Here is an 18,291-nt window from a genome sequence, read left to right as displayed (position 1 = left end):
ACCTGGAGGTGATGAGAGGTCAGGGGCCAAGAAACCATAACTAATTGTATTCTAAGTTCTGTCATTCCCAGGTGGGTTTTTAAATATTCAGGTGTTAGCAAAGATTCACATATTGTAGAGCTGGTTTAGACACAAAATATTTTTTTTCCTAGAAGGCTACACAGGAAACTGATGTTGCTGATTATTTTGAGGAAGAGGGATTGGGGACAGTTGGGACTTATGCTTCCATTTTGTACCTTTCTGCATGGTTTTGAAAGTGTTAATCAATCAAGATTATGTTGTTTTTTTACATCACCTTTTTTAAAGTATAATTTATATACAATAAAATGCACCCATTTTAACTGTGAATTTTGATGAGTTTTGACAAGTGTCTACACTTGTATATAATCACCACCACCACAAAGAAGACCTAGAACATTCCTAATCACCCCCAAAATTTCCTTTGTGTCTTTCCAGGTAATATCCCCACTCTCAGCCCCAGGCAACCACTGATTAGATTTTCATAAGGGCCATTTTAATGTTTTCTTTATTTTCTGTATTAAGAGAGAAAAACTTAATCTAAGTTTTTAAAATGAATAAAATGTGCTGTTAGGCAGGCAAGGTCTGACCTTTCTAAGGAATCCCTCTTACTCTCCACAAAGCTAGGTAGAGAGGCAGCGTGTTTGTGAAATTGGCAGCTTTTTTTCCCCACTCTGGAGTGGGGAGGTTGAGAATCCAGTATTCAGAAGAGGCCGTTTTAAAGAAGTTAAATATTTTATTTTTTAAAAAGAAAAGAAAAATGGGAGTGACTATGCTATGGGAGTACGTTTTTTTGTTTGCTCTTTTGTTTTCTGTCATGTGTTTATTGTTTTTATTATAGGTAGAATTACGTTTTTAAAATAGCTGTTTAATGCCTACTTTCCTGTCCTTAAAGGAAAGCTTGGCAGCAAATATTAGTAATAGGCTAGGAGTTTAGAGTAAACTGTGTGCAATCCCAGGTTAGAGAATTTACCTTGAGCAGTGTCAAGAGGCCTATGTGAATGGAGAAATAACCCAGATATTTTGTAAAGCCTTTTCATTAAACGTTAGTTTAGATGTGGGCTAAATTAGGTGGGTGTGGTGGTGCTATTCTTACAAAACGTGGAAAGAATGAGAGGCTTGCTAACTGCTTCCATCTGTTTCCTGACATCTACCAGGTGATGTTAAGTTGGTACAGAGGAAAGCACAGGAAGGTGTAAATAAGGTTGGTAACAAAGCATCTTGTTTCACACACTTGCTGATAAGAATCACCTGGGGCTCCTGTTAAACATACAGATTCTCAGGCCTTACCCTAGACCTTTTGAATCAAGTCCCAGGCGATTCTTACCAGGCAAGTTTAGAAAAATACTGAGTGAGCATATTGTTTTACACACCTTGCACACTATTCTAAGTAGGGAGGTGACAGTAAAGTTTTCTCTACCTAAGCAAAGGACAAGTCCTTATAATTTTGATGATTATGAATTGGGGCCTGGCCTCTCTAAATTGGTGTGAATATATTTATTAAGATTTTGCCTATGGAACCTGGATTTTAGATTTCTCTGGAGATGTCTTTGGATGTCTAAGGAAGGAGCTAAAATTTTAAGGAGTAACCTCTGCCCTTTAACTTTTATGTATTTCTTGTAAGAGTGAGGGAATGTACATCATGTTGTGGAAGCTCAGTGTGTTGGTAATACTGGGGATTTAAAGCATTGTTGTTGGGGAAGGGCTTCAAATTGCCTGAATGGTGGTTAAGTTGGAATTTTTCTTGTGGTTTATTTGGGACACATTTTCTCTGTATAGTTTAGATATGAATAATTTGGTAGGCTTTGAGATGTTGGTGTTTTAACATTCATTCATTTCATAATGAATAACGCTGACTATCCTTTATGAGCAAATCACTGTACCATGGGCAAGTGCAAATAGTTCAACCTGTATGTCTTGCCCTCTAAAAGCAAGAGAGATAAATAATTTTTTAAAAATAACTAAAGCACACAGGTTGATCCTAAAATTCATATGGAAAGGCAGAGGACCCAGAATAGCCAAAATAACCTTGAAAAAAACAAAGCTGGTAGGCTCACACTTCCCAGGTTCAAAACTTACTGTAAAGCTACAGTAATAAAGACAGTGTTGTGCTGTCATCGGACAGACAGATAGATCAACAGAACAGAATTGAGAGTCCAGAAACGAACCCTTACGTTTATGCTCATTTGATGATGGTTCAAGTGGGAGAAGAGTCGTCTTTCCAATAAAGGGTTGGGACAGCTGGATCCCCCCTGCAAAATAATGAGTCTGGGCCTTTATCCTGCACCACATACGTAATCGAACTCAAAATGGAAGACAGACCTAAATGTAAGAGCTAAAACTATAACACCTGGAGAAAGCACAATAAATCTTCATGACCTTGGGTTAGACAATGGGTTCTTATATAGGACACCAAAAGACCAAGTAACCAGAGAAAATAAGACTTCATGAAAATAAAGTAGTTTTGTGCTTCAAAGAACACCATCAAGAAAGTGAAAAGATAACCTACAGAATGGGAGAAAATATTTGCAAATCATTTATCTGATAAGAAACTTGTATCTAAAATATATAAAGAACTCTTCAATTTAACACTAAAAAGAAAATCCAGTTTAAAATTTGGCAAAGAATTTGAATAGACATTTCTCCAAAGAAGATATACAAATGGTCAAGAAGCACATGGGGAAATCCTCAAAATTATTAATTATTAGGGAAATGAAAATCAAACCCACAGTGAGATACCACGTCACACTCACTGGAATGCCTATAATAATTTTTTTTAAAAGGCTGTAAGTATGGACAAAAAGGTGGAGAAATTGGAAACCTCACACCTTGCTGACAGGAATGTGGTATAGCAGTTACTAGATATATGAAGCATATAGTTAGTATCGGACTCATTAATTCCACTCTGTGCAAAGAAATGTCCATCAACTGATAGATGGATAAGCAAAATGTGGTATATTTATACAATGGAATATCATTTGGTGATTAAAAGGAATGAAGTACAGATACATGATACAGTATGGGTAAAAACATCATGCTGAGTGAAAGAAGACAGTCTTGTATGATTTCATTTGTGGGAAATAAAATAGGCGAGTCAATAGACATAGAAAATAGATCAGTGGTTTGCAAGGTCTGGAGAAAGTGGAAAATGATGACTAATTGCTTGGGAGCTCTAGGCTTCTTTTTGGGGTGATGAAAATGTTCTGAAATTGGTGTGATGGTTACACAACTCCATGAATATACTAACAGCCACTGAACTGTATGCTTTAAAAAGATGAATTTTATGTTACAGGAATTATATTTCAATAAACCTGTCGTTTTTTTAACAAAAGAACTGTTACACAAGGTATTTTGATGATAAATGCCCCAAAGAAGAATTTCAGATGATGGAGATATTATTTCTAAGCTGGGTGGTAGGTAGATTGAAGGTTTGTGAAAGAAGTGTGTTTGAGTTGAGTAGCTTTTAAGGAAAATGAAAATTTGAATATGTAGCTATTTCCAAAAGGAAGAATTCTGAGTTCCAGCATTCAGCATGAGACAAGATGCAAAACATGGGGATGTCTTTAGAAGGGAAGGTGTTGTTCGGTTTATCATTTGTGCAGGGCCTGTGAAAAGATTTAATCCAAGACATAATCGAAGGGCAGGTTGGGCCCAGATTAGGGGGAACCTTAAATGCCAACGTAAGGAATTCTCTGCTATATTTGGTCAGCTCCAGGAAGTTGATTAAAAATGACAGACCTCAGAGCTGTATATTGGAAAAATTAATCAACAGCAGAGTGTTGCGTTAAATGGAAGATAGAGAGCTCACCTGTGAAGATACCAGTTAGGAGTCTGTTGCCATTGGTTTGAGAAGGCTTTCCTCTTAAATTACCTAAATCTGGAATTACTTTGATTAAGTTCTGGGCCTTCTGATAGCAACTTGGTGAATTTGAAAAGCCTCACACACACATGTTATTCTACTTCATTTCCTGGGAAAATGAATCAGTTTCCTAGTAAAGAGCTGTCTGGGTTACTAAACAATAGTGTGTGGGCCCTTGCTTGGCCAACCCATTCAGTTCAGCTTCTTTTTCTTCTATTGCTCACCACCTGTGTTTTGTTTTTATTTTCCCCCTTTCCTTCCTTCCTCTCCCTTTTCTCTCTTCCTTTTGTTCCTAACTGGGTCTTCTGTCTCCTTTTCCTTCAGCTTTCCCTCCTCACCTCCAATCATGAGACGGTTTAGCAGAGAAAATTACCAGTATTTTTTTGTACAACATAAAGAAAACTTGATATTGGCTATATAAAGAAAAGAGAATGAAAAAAATCTTTTCATGAAGCATATATGGAGCCATTAACATATATAGGTGGTGTCAATGAACATTTTAGTGGAAAGTATGCTACTAATGATAAATTTTTTTCTAGGTAAATTTTATATTAAATGAAAATTCGTCCAAGCCTATAACTTATAGATCTCATGAGGATCTCAACATTCCCATTTATGTCTTGCCATTAAAGTCTCTGTCAGTTTGATGTCCCCTGTTTTGATGTCCTGAATAGCAAACTTAAGACCCTGATTGTGCCTCAGGTACTACATTACAAAGTGGCCACCACATTCCTGAGACACAGGGAACTAAAAGATTGTCACATTTCAGAGGTTCAGGATGAGGTTACCTACATTGTCCTAAATTATCCCAAATAAATGATAAAATTTATAATTTCTACCAAACACTTTTGATCTTGGATTACCTTGATAAGGACATTTAAAAGATGGCTACAGGCATTTTCGTTAAGGTTAGATTTTCCGGTATGCATATGCAGTTAGACTTAGCTGTAGTGCAGGTATGCAGATGGAGTTATCCAAACTCAAAAGGAAGCCTGTTTCTTTAAAGAGTTTGTCAGGCTTTATTTGTTTTTTTGTAGCGGGGAGTGCTGGTAGGGTGGCTAAAGACAGCACTGGTGTGTGGGTTGGTTTTTCAAGCGAGACAGTTAAATTTGTATTGAGACCTAATATTGAAGACTAATGCTGTGATATGATATCCTGAGGGGAAGGGAAGGAGGCGGGGAGGGATAGAAACAAAGAGGGAAGGGGCCCAGGCCAGGGCCTCACCAGGTTTGGAGTCAGGGACGCTGACTTTTTTTTTAAATTGAATTTATTGCATGACAGTGATTCACAAAATCATACAAGCTTCAAGTGTACAACTCAAAACATTATCTGCATACTGCATTGTGTGCCAATCGCCCCAAGCAAAGTCTCTTTCTGTCCCCATCCCCCCTTTGGTTACCTCTGCCTACCCTCTACCTCCCTTTCCAGGAGGGCTACCTCTGAAGCTTAGCTCCATGACTTTGTTTGCCTGACCTAAGTTGCTTCACCTTTCTGAGCTTAAGTTTTATCAACATAAGATGAGGTAGTTGGGAAGATCAAATAAATTAACTCATGAGAAGATGTGTTGCCTGACATAAATGTTGAGTCCTGTGGAGACTTTAGAGAGTTTGCCATTCATATTTTAGTAATAATATTTTAATGATATATACAACAGTTTAAAACTCTCCTTTTGTGTAAATATAGTTCTAGAGGTATAATGTTCTGAATTACTTAAACCTTGGTTTGTGAAACCTGGTTGTAGCTAATACTCAGTAAATGGAAGTTAGTTGTAGTCCAGAAATTTATGCTCAAGGTGGCGCTGTTTCCCCATAAATTTGGTGATGTTTTAATTTTATCCCTAAGTGTTCTAAGTCAAGCAAATAACTGGATATATATTTAGGACTGTCTGCCTTCTGTATTCCCCAGGCCTTCTTACCTTGTAAGAACCCACCCAATACCACATCCTAGAAATACACACTTATCTCATATTTACTATAACTTATATATGAAAGTTGTCATAATGAACTAGTTGACCTGTTATATTTTTGAAGACATTTGTTAAAATGGAACTTCAGATTTTACAGCTTTTTTATTTTGTAGTCAGTTATGTTTTTAGATCTCAAATATGTGAAAAGCCTATAGACCCTGGTTCCTAATGGGATAAAGGAACTAATATAGTTCTGTTCTTCTTCACACTGATTATAGTACAAGGGAAGATATTTATGCCAAACTTCATTTTTGCTGGTAATCTGTGTCAAGACCATCATATGAATTGTTTCCAGCTTGTCTGAAACTACACATGTATTTTACAGGTGTGATCATTCTGAGCTTGATGTGAATGATTTTGTTTTGTTTGTTTTTAGATCCGGGGATTTCTGTCACGGTTTGATAATGTCCTTCCTGTGAGCCTGGCATTTGACAAATGTACAGCTTGTTCTTCCAAAGTAAGTCGTTCTGCATTTAAGGGGTTTGTCTTTTAAAATAAGCCCATCAGCCTTACTGGACAGAGGCATTAAAATCAACTGAGGGCTTTTTGGGGGGAAAGGTGGGGTCTAAAAAACCAGAAAGGACTTTGTTTTCATTAACCTGTGTTCATTCTTACAGAGTAACCAGTCTGAGACAGCTGGATTTATAGTATACAGAGAGAGACTGAATTAGCTATTTTAGTTTTATATCCGCAGTTGCATCTGGTAATTTTGTCTTGAACTTGAACTCTACTGGTCTTTGTTCTTCCCCATAGGGTTCTTCCCTCCCATGGACCATCATAGAGCACCTTCTTTTTTTCGTCTCTGCTTTTTTTAAAAATTGAATTTATTGGGGTGACATTGGTTCACAAAACCATACAGTTGTCAAGTGTACAACTCAATAAAACTATCTGCGCACTGCATCATGCACCCATCTCCCCAAGCAAAGTCTTTTTCGGTCCCCATCCCCCCTCTTTACCCACCTCCACCTAGCTCCCACCCCACTTTCCCTCTGGCTGTCACCACACTGTCGTCTGTGCCTGTGTGTTACATCATAGAGCAACTTTTAAGTGTTATTCAGACGATGGGGGATACCAGGCAGACCTGATGGTGTATCTTTTGGAGAGCTATATAATGACAAAGAAAAGTAAATGGAGATTAGAGGCCTGGAGGGGGAGCCAATAAAAGTTCAGCTTTGATCTTTCCAGAGGCTCTAAAAATAGAGCCGGTATGTCCTCCATTATAATGGGAAACGGCTGATATATATAAAAACTACAGTGATGGCATCTCATTTTTTAATAGACTTTGAGATAGTCTGAGTTATTTTTACATTTATGCTTCGTGTTATAGCTAATTTCCTTTTGGATGTTTCTTTAAGCCTCTAACACCCAGTGATTTAACCTGAACTTTTAAAACTCATGATTTTTGATAAAACTTTCTTGTTTAGGTATTATGCAAAATAGCGTTGGGGTCCTTAATCCCAAACTCTGGCCTCTTGGTTATAATTTGGGACTTCTTTGCTGTGTAGCCTACACCTGGCAGTATGGAAGGAATTAAATTCTGGGGAAATTCTCTCGATTCTGAGTTGACAAGCTTACTTTGAAAACTTCACTTGGGGCATAGAAGCACAATCCTGAGCAGTTTCTCTAAAATGTTAACTCAGATGTGGCAACAATGTTGGTGAAGTTGGTTAATTTGGGGTGCTCAAAATTTTTGAGTGATTTTTTTTCTTCAAAAGTAAACTAAGCTCCTGCTTTATCAAGTGTCTAGCTGAGATTTAAAGTATATCATTTGACAGTAGTTGGTCATGAGCACATTCTGTAGTTTCTTTAAGGTGTCATATCTGCCCAAGTCAAGGACTCAGGAATGTCTATGTGCACTTCTGTCTTCAGAAATGCAAGTTTTGGGATTATATGCTTTTCAGTGGAGCACATTTTTTTTTCTTTGAATGGCTGAGCTAATTGGTCTCAAAATAACTTGGCAATAGTATTAATTTTTATATTGAAATCATTTGGCACAGGTGCCAGTTTTTCTGTGGCTTTATGTATATCTGGCTAGTTAATGAAATAAAGATAATTGGGCTCTCTAAGTGAAATGCAAACACTCATTCTTTCTTGTTCTAGTTCTAATTAAGTTAGCCCCTTATATTTTTTGAGAGAGAATAGCTTTGCATTTTGTTTTCACACTTATTGTAAGCATTACGTTAAATATATGTATCACTTTTTTGTTAGCAAAATTATTTCCTCTTGGTGGTCATTCTGAGAGTCCTGCTTTACATAAGCATGCTGGATGATTTAATACAAACTGACTTGGATTTTAACAGCTGTGCTATTCCCATAGTGATCACTTTTCATGTGGTCAAGGTATTAAATTTCTTTTGTGCTGGAAAGGTTGCTTCATTGGTACACGTATTTCCTTACAGTAGAAACACAGCATTTACTTACTTGGCTAACTTCTTTATTCGCTTAGGAGAACGTCATTCTCTATTATCTGCAAACCCAACATTAATACTTTGAAATGACAAATCCAATTACATTTTCATCTCTGTGCATGTGAATTTTTCTTAATGCATACTTAGCATAATATTTTTTATACTGACTCATATCATAGTTGTTATTATTTCAAAAAGATTCTTTGGGGCTAAAAATGACTTTTGAAAAATTCTCCTTTCACATCTATGAAGTAATTTTTTCCTTTGGTAGTTTTCAGTATTTTTTCCCCCTGGAACCGAAGCCATACTTGTCTTGATTTAACCACAAATACAGACAGAAAGATTGGGGGCGTAGAATAAGCTCAGCTAAGTAATAATGTTCTTGTTCACATATATATAATATATAGACCTTTAATAAGGCCTGAGGTCTGGAAGAATACAGTTCTTTGCTTCCATGGCAGGAAAGCGGAATCATCTACACGTAAATCATTCTTACCCTGTTTGATTTTAGCTTGGCATATAGCCAGGTGAATTGTACCATTTACAGAAAAGCTATTGAAGAATCTGGAGGGAGGGGAATGGTGAGGAGTTACTTTCATTCCAATTTCTGTTGTTTACCTTGCAAGACTTTCTAAAATGACAGTATCTACCACTGGGATTTCAAAAAACCTTATTGGAAGGTACATGAGTTGTTTTTTGGTTCTAAAAAGGAATTTAGAGCCAAGAAACAAATACATGTATTCTTGAATTTCTCATAATACATTAAGTTAGCTTGTTATTAGCCTCTCACCTAAATATTTTGGGGGAAAGTTAGGTGTGTGTTTTTTATGTTTTTATTTTTGTTTTTTTGTAATATTCTATTTTGATGTAATTTTAAGTTGCAAGAATAGTATAAGGAATTCCTGTATAACTTTTACTCCGATTCACCAGTTGTTTACATTTTGCCCCGTTTGTACCTATGGTCTCCCTTTCCTTCCTCCACTCCCCTTTCTCATAAAACTTTGGGAGTAAGTTGGAGACATTATGGACATTTATAGCTAAATACTTCAGTGTATTTCCTAAGAACAAAAGGAAGGATATTCTCTTACCTAAATAGAATACTCATCAAATTCAGGCAATTTAATGTTTATACAATACTGTTATCTAATCCACAGTCTATATTTCAAATGTTATTATTTGTACCAGTAGTGTCCTCTATAGGTTTTTTCCTCCCAGACCAGGATCCAATTCAGCATCAAACAATTGTATTTAATTGTCATGTCTCTTTGGCTTCCCTCAGTCTGGAAAAGTTCCTTTCTTTGTCTTTGTAACGTCAACATTCTGAAATTTTGCCAGTTATTTTGTAGAATTTTCTTGGATTTGGATTTGCCTAATGTTTCCTTATGATTAGATTCAGGTTTTGAATTTTTGGCAGGGATTCCAGAGAAGTGATGATGCATCCTTGTGTCAGGAGGCACATGATGTATTTTAACCCCTTTGGTGATGTTAATTTCCCCCTTTTTATATTTGTAACTAACTTCCCCAACCGTGAGAAACCTGGCTCCCATAACCCTGGATATACAGGGTGTCTCCCCGCCCCAAAAAGCTATAACAGCTGATAGCTCAAATTTGAAAATGAAATGTATTTTAATAAACACTGCCTTTATAATTATTCAAAGTGTGTGTATACATTTGGGGGGACACCCTATATTTACTCACTTGCTCAAGTCTAGATTACATAAAAAGTAGTTTCAAAATTGCTATCCCATACTACTGCAGAAAGTAAACCTACTAACTAGAGGTTAATTGTGCATGGTTCTTTTTTTTCTAAGTAAAATTTATACACAGTGAAATATGAATCTTAAGAGAATTCTGTAAGTTTTGACAAATGTATCAACACATTTCAATCAATACAGAACATTTCCATTATACCAGAAAGTTCCCCCCTTGTACCCCTTCCCAGTCAATCTTGGTGGAGAGGGGCAGTATGTTGAATATTGTGACTATTCTCTTTCCCTATAAGGAGAAAGCCAGGCACCTTCTGGTGTTTTATGCAACAATAACCTTGTTTCTGGAACCCGAAAGTGGTCTAGAAACTTCTCTCAGCTCTGCAGTCAGGAGCAGGGCTGTGCATGAAGAGACTGTATGCAGAGTATTCTTGCTTTTGTTGCACAGTCTGTCACACACAACTTTTGTGATATTGCAGGAACAGCCTTTTATGAAGAAGCAGACCCCAAACTTGGTTTTCATACCATCTGGGACCTGTCTGCTGCACAGATGTAGCAAGATGAGCCCAGAAACCTGATCTTGAGATTTTTATTAGCAACCCTAATAATATACTCATTCTGGTGTTTACTGTGCAATGGGCTCTTCTGTTGATGGATTATGATTAAACTTCCCAAAGTGACTTATTAACTTTTTGTGTACATCTGTGTTTGTGTGTCTTGAGGACTGGTAGGGAGAGGGTGGTGTAGGAATTATATATGTTAGCTGGTGTCATTTTTTGGTAAATTATACTTTCTTTTTGCCTTTGTCATAGCCAGCCTACCCATTTATCTTTTGATATTATACAATCCTACGTTTCTTCTGTCATATTTCTTCATAAATTAAAAAGCATGAAGTACACTAAACTCGGCTATTGAAACTTTAAGGAAAAATCTCTGTCCCAAAGCAACCTATTGCCTGAAAGTTCTACCAATGTACCATTTAGAGGATAGAAAAGCAAATCATAGATTTACAAGGAAAGGTTAAAGTCTTACTGTATGTCTGTTAGCAGACATTCATTTATTCAACTGATGTTTGAGTGCCTGTTGGTTGCCAAAGATACAAAGATGATTAAAATAGCCACTGCCCTTAAGGAATGCTGTCTAGAGGGTGAGACAGACATATAAACCAGTGATGATTTCTCTTATATTGTGATATCCTCTGCAGTCAAGGAACGTCCTCTTGTTATGGTATCCTAGTACCAATTTTATAAACGGGAAAGACCTAGGACAGCCTTGCAGAGAGTGACTTCTGAGTTGATGAGTAGGAATTTCTGGAACCACACAGGACAAGAGGAAGGCATTCTGGCAGAGGGGGATTGCATGTGTAGTAGCCAGAGGCAAGAAAACACGGCACGTTTATGAAGTTGTTCAGCACAGCAGTGTGACAGAACCTGAGACACCCTAATTCCCTGCAAATTGTCCTCCGGTCTTTGTGAATTCCATTTCAGTTTCAGCTATTCTTGAGTTGGAATTCTTGAGTTAGGCTGCTGTTTTGAATTTTATAATTCCATATAAAACTCCTTCTCACCTTAGGGGGTTTCCTAGCCTAAGGAATCCGGCAGCTGCAGCAGGGTGATGTGGAGGCCAGGAAGTCGGTCAGGGGATTTCCAGGGTCCTGGCTCTCCTCCCTTGCTGGCCGGCTGAGTGACCACGAGCAAGGTGCTCCCCCCTCTTTCCGCCTCCATTTCTTCTTTTGTTAAATGAGTCAGTTGGATGAGATAAGCTCTGGCTCTCTATTGACACTTAAAGTTACTAGCTTTAATATTTACTCTATTTTATTTTATTCTTTATTCCACAACAATCCATTTTAATTATTTTTTTAAATCAGAAAATATATTTAAGGATTAAAAAAAAGATAACCATATTCCAACCAATCTGATCACTGTTAGCTATTGATCTCTACCCTTTCTTGACTTAGGAAAAAATCTATATAGAGGTACATGTAGATAATTTTTCTCTCTGAACATTCCTATTATAAGTTTAAAATGAGCTTTAAAGAGAGGGCTTTATGATGCTTCATCAAGGATACTCCCTGCTCCTCTGATATGATAGGGTTTTAAATCTCAGTCATTTACAAGGACTGGACAGACCCCAATCGGAAGAGCTCTCTAAAGCTTGTGCCAGGAATTTTTGCATACAGCTTCTCAGTGGCAAATATTACTCAAAACTGGACTGCAGACAGGTTTTCCTTCTCCTTTCCAAAAGGGACATAAATTTCTGATTTGGAAAATGATGAGTAACCCCCAGGTTCCCTTTTTCTATCTCATTTACCCAGCGAGACCTCGGATCTTCTGTTTTAGTGCGTGATGGATTCCATATGTATGGTTGTGTGGTGTAAACTGTATCCCACATCTTGTCCTTAGCAACTAGTGTTTCTCCAATCTCCAGAACTGCTTGGTTCCCAAAAGGAGATGGAATATCCAGCCAGAGCCAGCATGGAGTATTTAGTTACAAGCTCTAGCCTCAGAGCTCTTGGCTCTTCACCTCCTTGAAAAACCTTGGACATTTCTCCCTTTGCTTCAATTTCCTCATCCATAGAGTGGGGAAAATATTTTCTGTTTCCCAGGGAAATTGCAATGGCTGACGTGTCTCCAGTTCCCTGTGACCAAGTACCAAGGCCTTTGCCCACTCTGGGGACTGATGTTGACATCAGAAGGAGAAGAAAACAAAGACCCCTGTGATTGCATTTTGTCTCCTGGGGTCTCTGAAACCCTTTCTGGGCTCACTGTTTGTTCACAAACAGGTACAGTGAGAGTCCTGATGGAAGGTCAAGGCTTCCCTGGGTTTGTGAGGCTGCAGAAACCTTCCATCGCAGCTCATGACAATCACGAAAACCTTTTCCGTGATTCCAGAGAACTCAGCCTTGCTTGTTACTTCTGACCTGTGCTCTTCTGAGACCACCTAATCAGTAGTTAGAGCTTGTGCAGCTTACTCCTTTCACTGTCACCTGTGGTCACAGACACACCAGCTTGCCTAAACACATTTTTTTCTTACAGAATCTTTTTTTACCATCCAGACCAGAAAGGTTAGGACTGTGTCATCCTTCCATGGTTCTACTGGCTGCCTGGCCCCAGCATATTCTTCAGGTTATTGAAAATATGGGTTCCTTTTAGTTTGGAATTAATCTCATTCACTTTTAGCTTTCCCCCCAAGCCCATCTATTGACATAGTGGCTCTTAAATTTTTTGAGTCATGGACCTTGTTTAGTCTGATGAAAGCAGTAGACCCTGCTCCCCTGAAATATGCAAAGCCAAACAGTTTTGCAGACAATTTCAGTGGCTGCATGAAGTCCCTGAAACATGCCTGTGGATTCTAGTGGAACATTCTTGCTCTATGCATTTTTCTTCAGTACCATTGTCAAGCTCTCCACAGTATGTCTTTGGAATGTTGCCTGCTCTCTTGGGGGACTCATCTTTCATTTTTGTAGGCCCAACTACATCCCACTGGGGGGCAGGGAAAGAGACTGACTTTGCTCAGAGTTGCTCAGAGTTCTAAGAGTTAATTCTTCCTCCTCAAGTAGTACATTGATTTGACTCCTGATGGGCACAGAGCCCCAACTATCATCCGTTCATATACCTTCTTTCCTTTTTATTTATATAGTACATTCCTCTTCTTCCCTTCTCCCTCCACCCTTACTACCTTTGGAAAGTAGGGAGGAAGGCATATGGTAGTAACTGCTGGATTTTTGAAATAAGGGAGCCATCAGCTTCAATAGGGAAACTTTTTATGAATGTACATGCTTATACATACACGGGTTGGATACAATATATATGACTATTTAAAATGAATGCTTTAAACACCCAAATACATATTTATAAGAGTTTATTTTAATGACTATTGTTATAGCAGTCCAGTTCAACAAACATTAGAGCTCCTATTTCATGACATATTTTTGGATGATACAAAGGAGAATAAGGCGACCTCTGAAGTTTTTGATGATGTCCTTCTGGACAAGATAATAAAGTTATATGCATGATTATACAATTCAAGCATATCAAATTATTTAAACATCTTTACTCAAGAAAAGTTCCTAGCTTGGGAGATGTAACTAATTCCTAGCAAGTGGTAGGAACTGATTAAATATGTTTTGAATGGTGAGAAAAATGAATGAGTGATTTGGTAGGTAAATAAATGAATGGCACAACAGGAGGGGGAAAGGAAGATAGCCTGCGCCCTGCAGGGACACAGCGCCTGGGAGATAGCTAGGACTCGGTAGCAGGCACCCTTTGCCTACTAGTATGGAGGTACGATTTGTCATTAAGCCATAAATGGTAGCTGTTATTGAATGCTACATTTCAGTGTTCTGAATATTTATTCAGCTGAGCTTCTTTCCAGCTTTTACTATCTCAGTTGCTTTAGTTGATACTTTCGATGATTTGTTATTGTGTTGGAAGATCATTTCCAGAGTATATTAAAACAGGGAGCCTTTGGGATTCATCAGAAATGATTTAGCATTTTATGAAAGGACACTTTCTGGCAGTGAGTTCTTTGAAGGGTTTTGCTTGTTCTCCTGCAGGATTTTTAAGTGTCTCACCCTGTTATTTTTTCTATAGGGCCTTTCAGTATCCTGTCCAGGTAATTCTAAAAGTTCTTATAACTTCTTTTGCCGGAGAAGATGTGAAAGAACTGTTTGAGAACATCCTATTCCTAAAGTTATTGTCCTTATAACTTGTTTATATAACATTTTATGCTCTGATAGTGATAAATTCTAGACTGTCTGACCTTCCCTAGTTTTAAATAAGTCTTTCATCATAAAAGTTTTGTTCAAGTTTTTTTCTTAATGTGAAGAAAAGACTACATGTTTGTTTTTTAACATCTTGAATTTATAGCCATCAGACTAAAATTGGAAAATATCTCCTCTGTGGTCCTTAAATGGCTGCAAGTGTGCTAAATATAAACAGTCGTAGAACAGACATAGCAAGTTTTGCAAATGTGAGGAACTGTCTTGACATTATGAAAGTGTGTATCCAGCGGTGTCTTGAGGAATGGCAGCTTCTTTGGGATAACTGCCCATTCTCCCACGAGGACTACTTTGAAGGGTATGATGAATAGGCACAAGACCTGTAGTCAGAACTTATCTATCATCATAGTTCTAGGGGCTTTGGTGGCTTTATAGTTGACTCTGGATTCACTGGGGTATTTAGATATTTTTAAGATCTTTATCAGAACTCCAACTTAACAATCTGTGTGAAAGTATATTTTTGTGTTGTCAAAGCAGAAGAGAAAATTTGGGTTGAGGCAAGTAGCAATTATGAATTGTTGCATTAATACCTCTCACATATCCCAAATGTGGAACATGAGCTCAGCATTGCTCTTTCTTAAAGAAAACCTGACTAAACACCATCCATAAGATCTCACTAATATGTGGACTCTAATGTTCAAAATAAACTGACGAACAAAACAGGACCAGAGGCATGGATATATGGAACAGACTGGCAAATGTCAGGGGGAGGCGAGGGAGACTGGATAAAGAAGGTGAAGAGATTAGCCAAAGAACATATATGCATAGCCCATGGACAGACAACAGTGTGGTTAAGGCCAGGGGAGCGGGGAGTGGGGCTGGGTTGAGGGGGGCAAAGGGGGGATATGGGGGACATCTGTAATAGTGTCAACAATGAAATAATAAAATAAAAGCCATCCATAAGATTGCTACTGTGCCCATATCCAGATCTTCTGTTAGTTCAATTTGACGCGACGGATTTGTCTTCAATCACAGTGCAAGCGATTTTAAAAAATAAATGAGTGCACAATGACTTACTAGTAGAATAACGTACATAAGTAAGAAAACAAAACACACTGCGTCACGTGGCTGTACTGGAGGAGTAAGAGTTTTATTTCACATCTGTTCTTTGCCTAATCGCTCACTGCTTCCTGTTATTGAGATTATTCCAATAGGCACTTACACCTGAAAAATGAGACCTACATCACCCTATTACACTCCCTGCGCAGGGACTGCAAGTCCCAAGAAATGGGCCCTTTTACAGTGTTCCCTGGGGGAGGTACTGTGCGTGTTTCAGTTCTGTGCTAGCTCAAAACAGTTGACAAGTTCTTCTTGGGAAATTGCTTCAGATCTCTCAATATTTTCCTCTTAATAGTCTTAGCCGTGGTGAATTATTGAGCTTTGAGGATGAGTTTGATTTTTTGGAAATAGCCTAAAGTAATTTGGGGTTATGTGTTGTGAATAAAGAGAAAGAGCAATTAGCAAGAAAAAAATTTAAAATTTAAAAAAGAGCTGCAAGAGTTTTAAATAGCTTATGGGTCTGAATAAGCGAGAGCACCAGTTCGAGGGAACTCAGAGCTTTTCGACTAAGAGCTGGCTGAGAGAGAACAGGACGTTTGGATATGGCCCACGCCATAGAAATGAGCACTGGCTTTAGAGAGAATGCCATCTATCAAATGTGGGACCTGCGACAAGTATCTCAGACTTTCTGAGATTCAGTTTCCTCTGGTGGAAAATAGTTAAAATACCATTTTAGTGGCGATGAAGATTAAATGAGAGCGTCTATGCTGAGTGTCATGTAGCTGGCCCTGTGTAAATCTTTTTGATAGCTCCTTTGTACGAGCAGAGATCAGGTGCCATTCCCATTTCCTTTCATAAAAGCACTCACCTTGTAATTTACAGTCATAAACTCTTTCCATTTTTAGAAGTTGACAAAAAGGGAGGGGAACAAAAAAAGATGAGTAATTCTTTTAAAAGGGCATGGCCTCAAGAGCTGAGCAAATAAATATTAATCTGAGAGGTTATTAGATTCTTTGTCTTTTTCTTTTCCCTTTTCTTTTCAGGTAGGATTTTCATGTAGGGGTTTCATTGTTAACCAAAATGAAGCTGAGGGTTAATGTTCCCTGGAGTGTGTACTCAGCGAGGGGGTGAATTCTCTTATTTCCTGAAATATCTGTGACCAATGTCAGACCAACAACTTGAGAGATGAGCTGACATAAACTTTGGGAACAACCTTGTGGCTGTGTTTCCTCTGAATTCTGAATTCCTCTATGCTCTTAGAGGCAGGGACATAAGAGACCCAGGATGGCAGTTCTCTGGCAGCACCAGGCCTGCTGCCTGTCACTGCAGTTGCTCTTATCTCTGTCTCACCCTGCTTCTCAGAAGCCTTTCTCCAGCCTTGCCTTTTCTTGCTGTTGCTATAAATGGGTTGGAGGCCAGGGGAACAGGAGCAGGAAGCACCAGCTGCCTTTGGCTTAATCTTTTCAAGTGCTGCAACATTTCTCTCTTCCATTAGCATCATTTTATGGATGTTTTCAGTGTCTCATTCAAGCTTCCTGAAACGTGGCTAGCAAAAGGGCTTCCCAGTCTATCAGATAGGGAGATCGTTACGCTCAGAGAAATGACATGAAAATCCAGGTTTTCACTTACCGTATTAAGCATCTCTCAGACAATGATGTGACCAGATTAATTCACACCAAAGAATTACAATGTGCTCTCTTTTGGAGGGAGGGGGAAGATTCCACTTGAAATTTTTAGCAGTTTTGAGGACTGGTTGGTTAAGCTCCTTCATGAACCAGTTGGTTAGCTTTCTTTGAGGGACCTGCCCTTGTAAGGGGGAATCCTAACACCTGGAAGAATGTGCTTCTTATAGTCACGTTTTCAGACTGTGTCATCAGGAGAATTGTGTGGGCTAGGGCCACTTCTTGTTGCCTTCCAGTACAGCTGCAGGGTGGGAGATGACAGTTGCAAAGTTTTTCCTCAAGAAATTGTTATGACAAACATACCTCACTTTAACATTTTGGTTAATTTTCAGCTTAAATATTTTTTAAAACATTCAGAGGATGGGGACATGCAGCTGCTAAGAATCTAAGACAGTACTGTTTTAAAAATGCAAATGCTTCTGTTTTGCATTTACTTGAGGAAGTCGGATAGTTGCCTCCCATCTATCTATTCCTTTGAATACAGAAATTGTTTATATGGCATTATTTTGAGTTGAGTCCAGAATCCATATGGTTTTGGGGAAATCACTGGGTAAAAAAAAATTGGATATCATTGCATTCCAGGGGCCAAGAAACAGAATGATGGTATTTTTGGCTGGCTCCCAGGCCCAGCAAAACCCACACCCCGAGGCTGTCTCTGTAGCTTCCTGTGGTTTTCTCACTAAAGAGAAATAGCCTTTCTCTTGGAGGGTCCAGGATGGCAAGTTTGAGCATCGTCAGCATGATATTGCTGCTCTGAGGTTATGTCTCAGCAGGCTTCATTTGGGAAATCTGATGCACCATAATTGTTGCAAACTGACCTGAACCAGTTTCATTGCTTCTAGTGGTGCAGATCTTTTTGGTAGAAATTGGTAG

The 18,291-nt window shown here is 38.4% G+C and overlaps 1 protein-coding gene across 1 annotated transcript in view; it reads left to right on the top strand.

The window, feature by feature from the left end:
- Positions 1–18,291, top strand: part of ATG7 (autophagy related 7) — a 217,036-nt gene that overhangs the window by 79,935 nt on the left and 118,810 nt on the right. The window contains exon 17 of the mRNA XM_016209928.2: positions 6,220–6,300. Within this exon, the coding sequence (XP_016065414.1) occupies positions 6,220–6,300 (81 nt within the window). The remainder of the gene's footprint in view (positions 1–6,219; positions 6,301–18,291) is intronic.

This window comes from Miniopterus natalensis, chromosome 15 (genome assembly GCF_054644295.1).
Source record: "Miniopterus natalensis isolate mMinNat1 chromosome 15, mMinNat1.hap1, whole genome shotgun sequence".
Lineage (NCBI taxonomy): Eukaryota > Metazoa > Chordata > Mammalia > Chiroptera > Miniopteridae > Miniopterus > Miniopterus natalensis.
The sequence above is the reverse complement of the archived record's forward strand: the minus strand, read 5'-3'. Positions and strand labels throughout refer to the sequence as shown.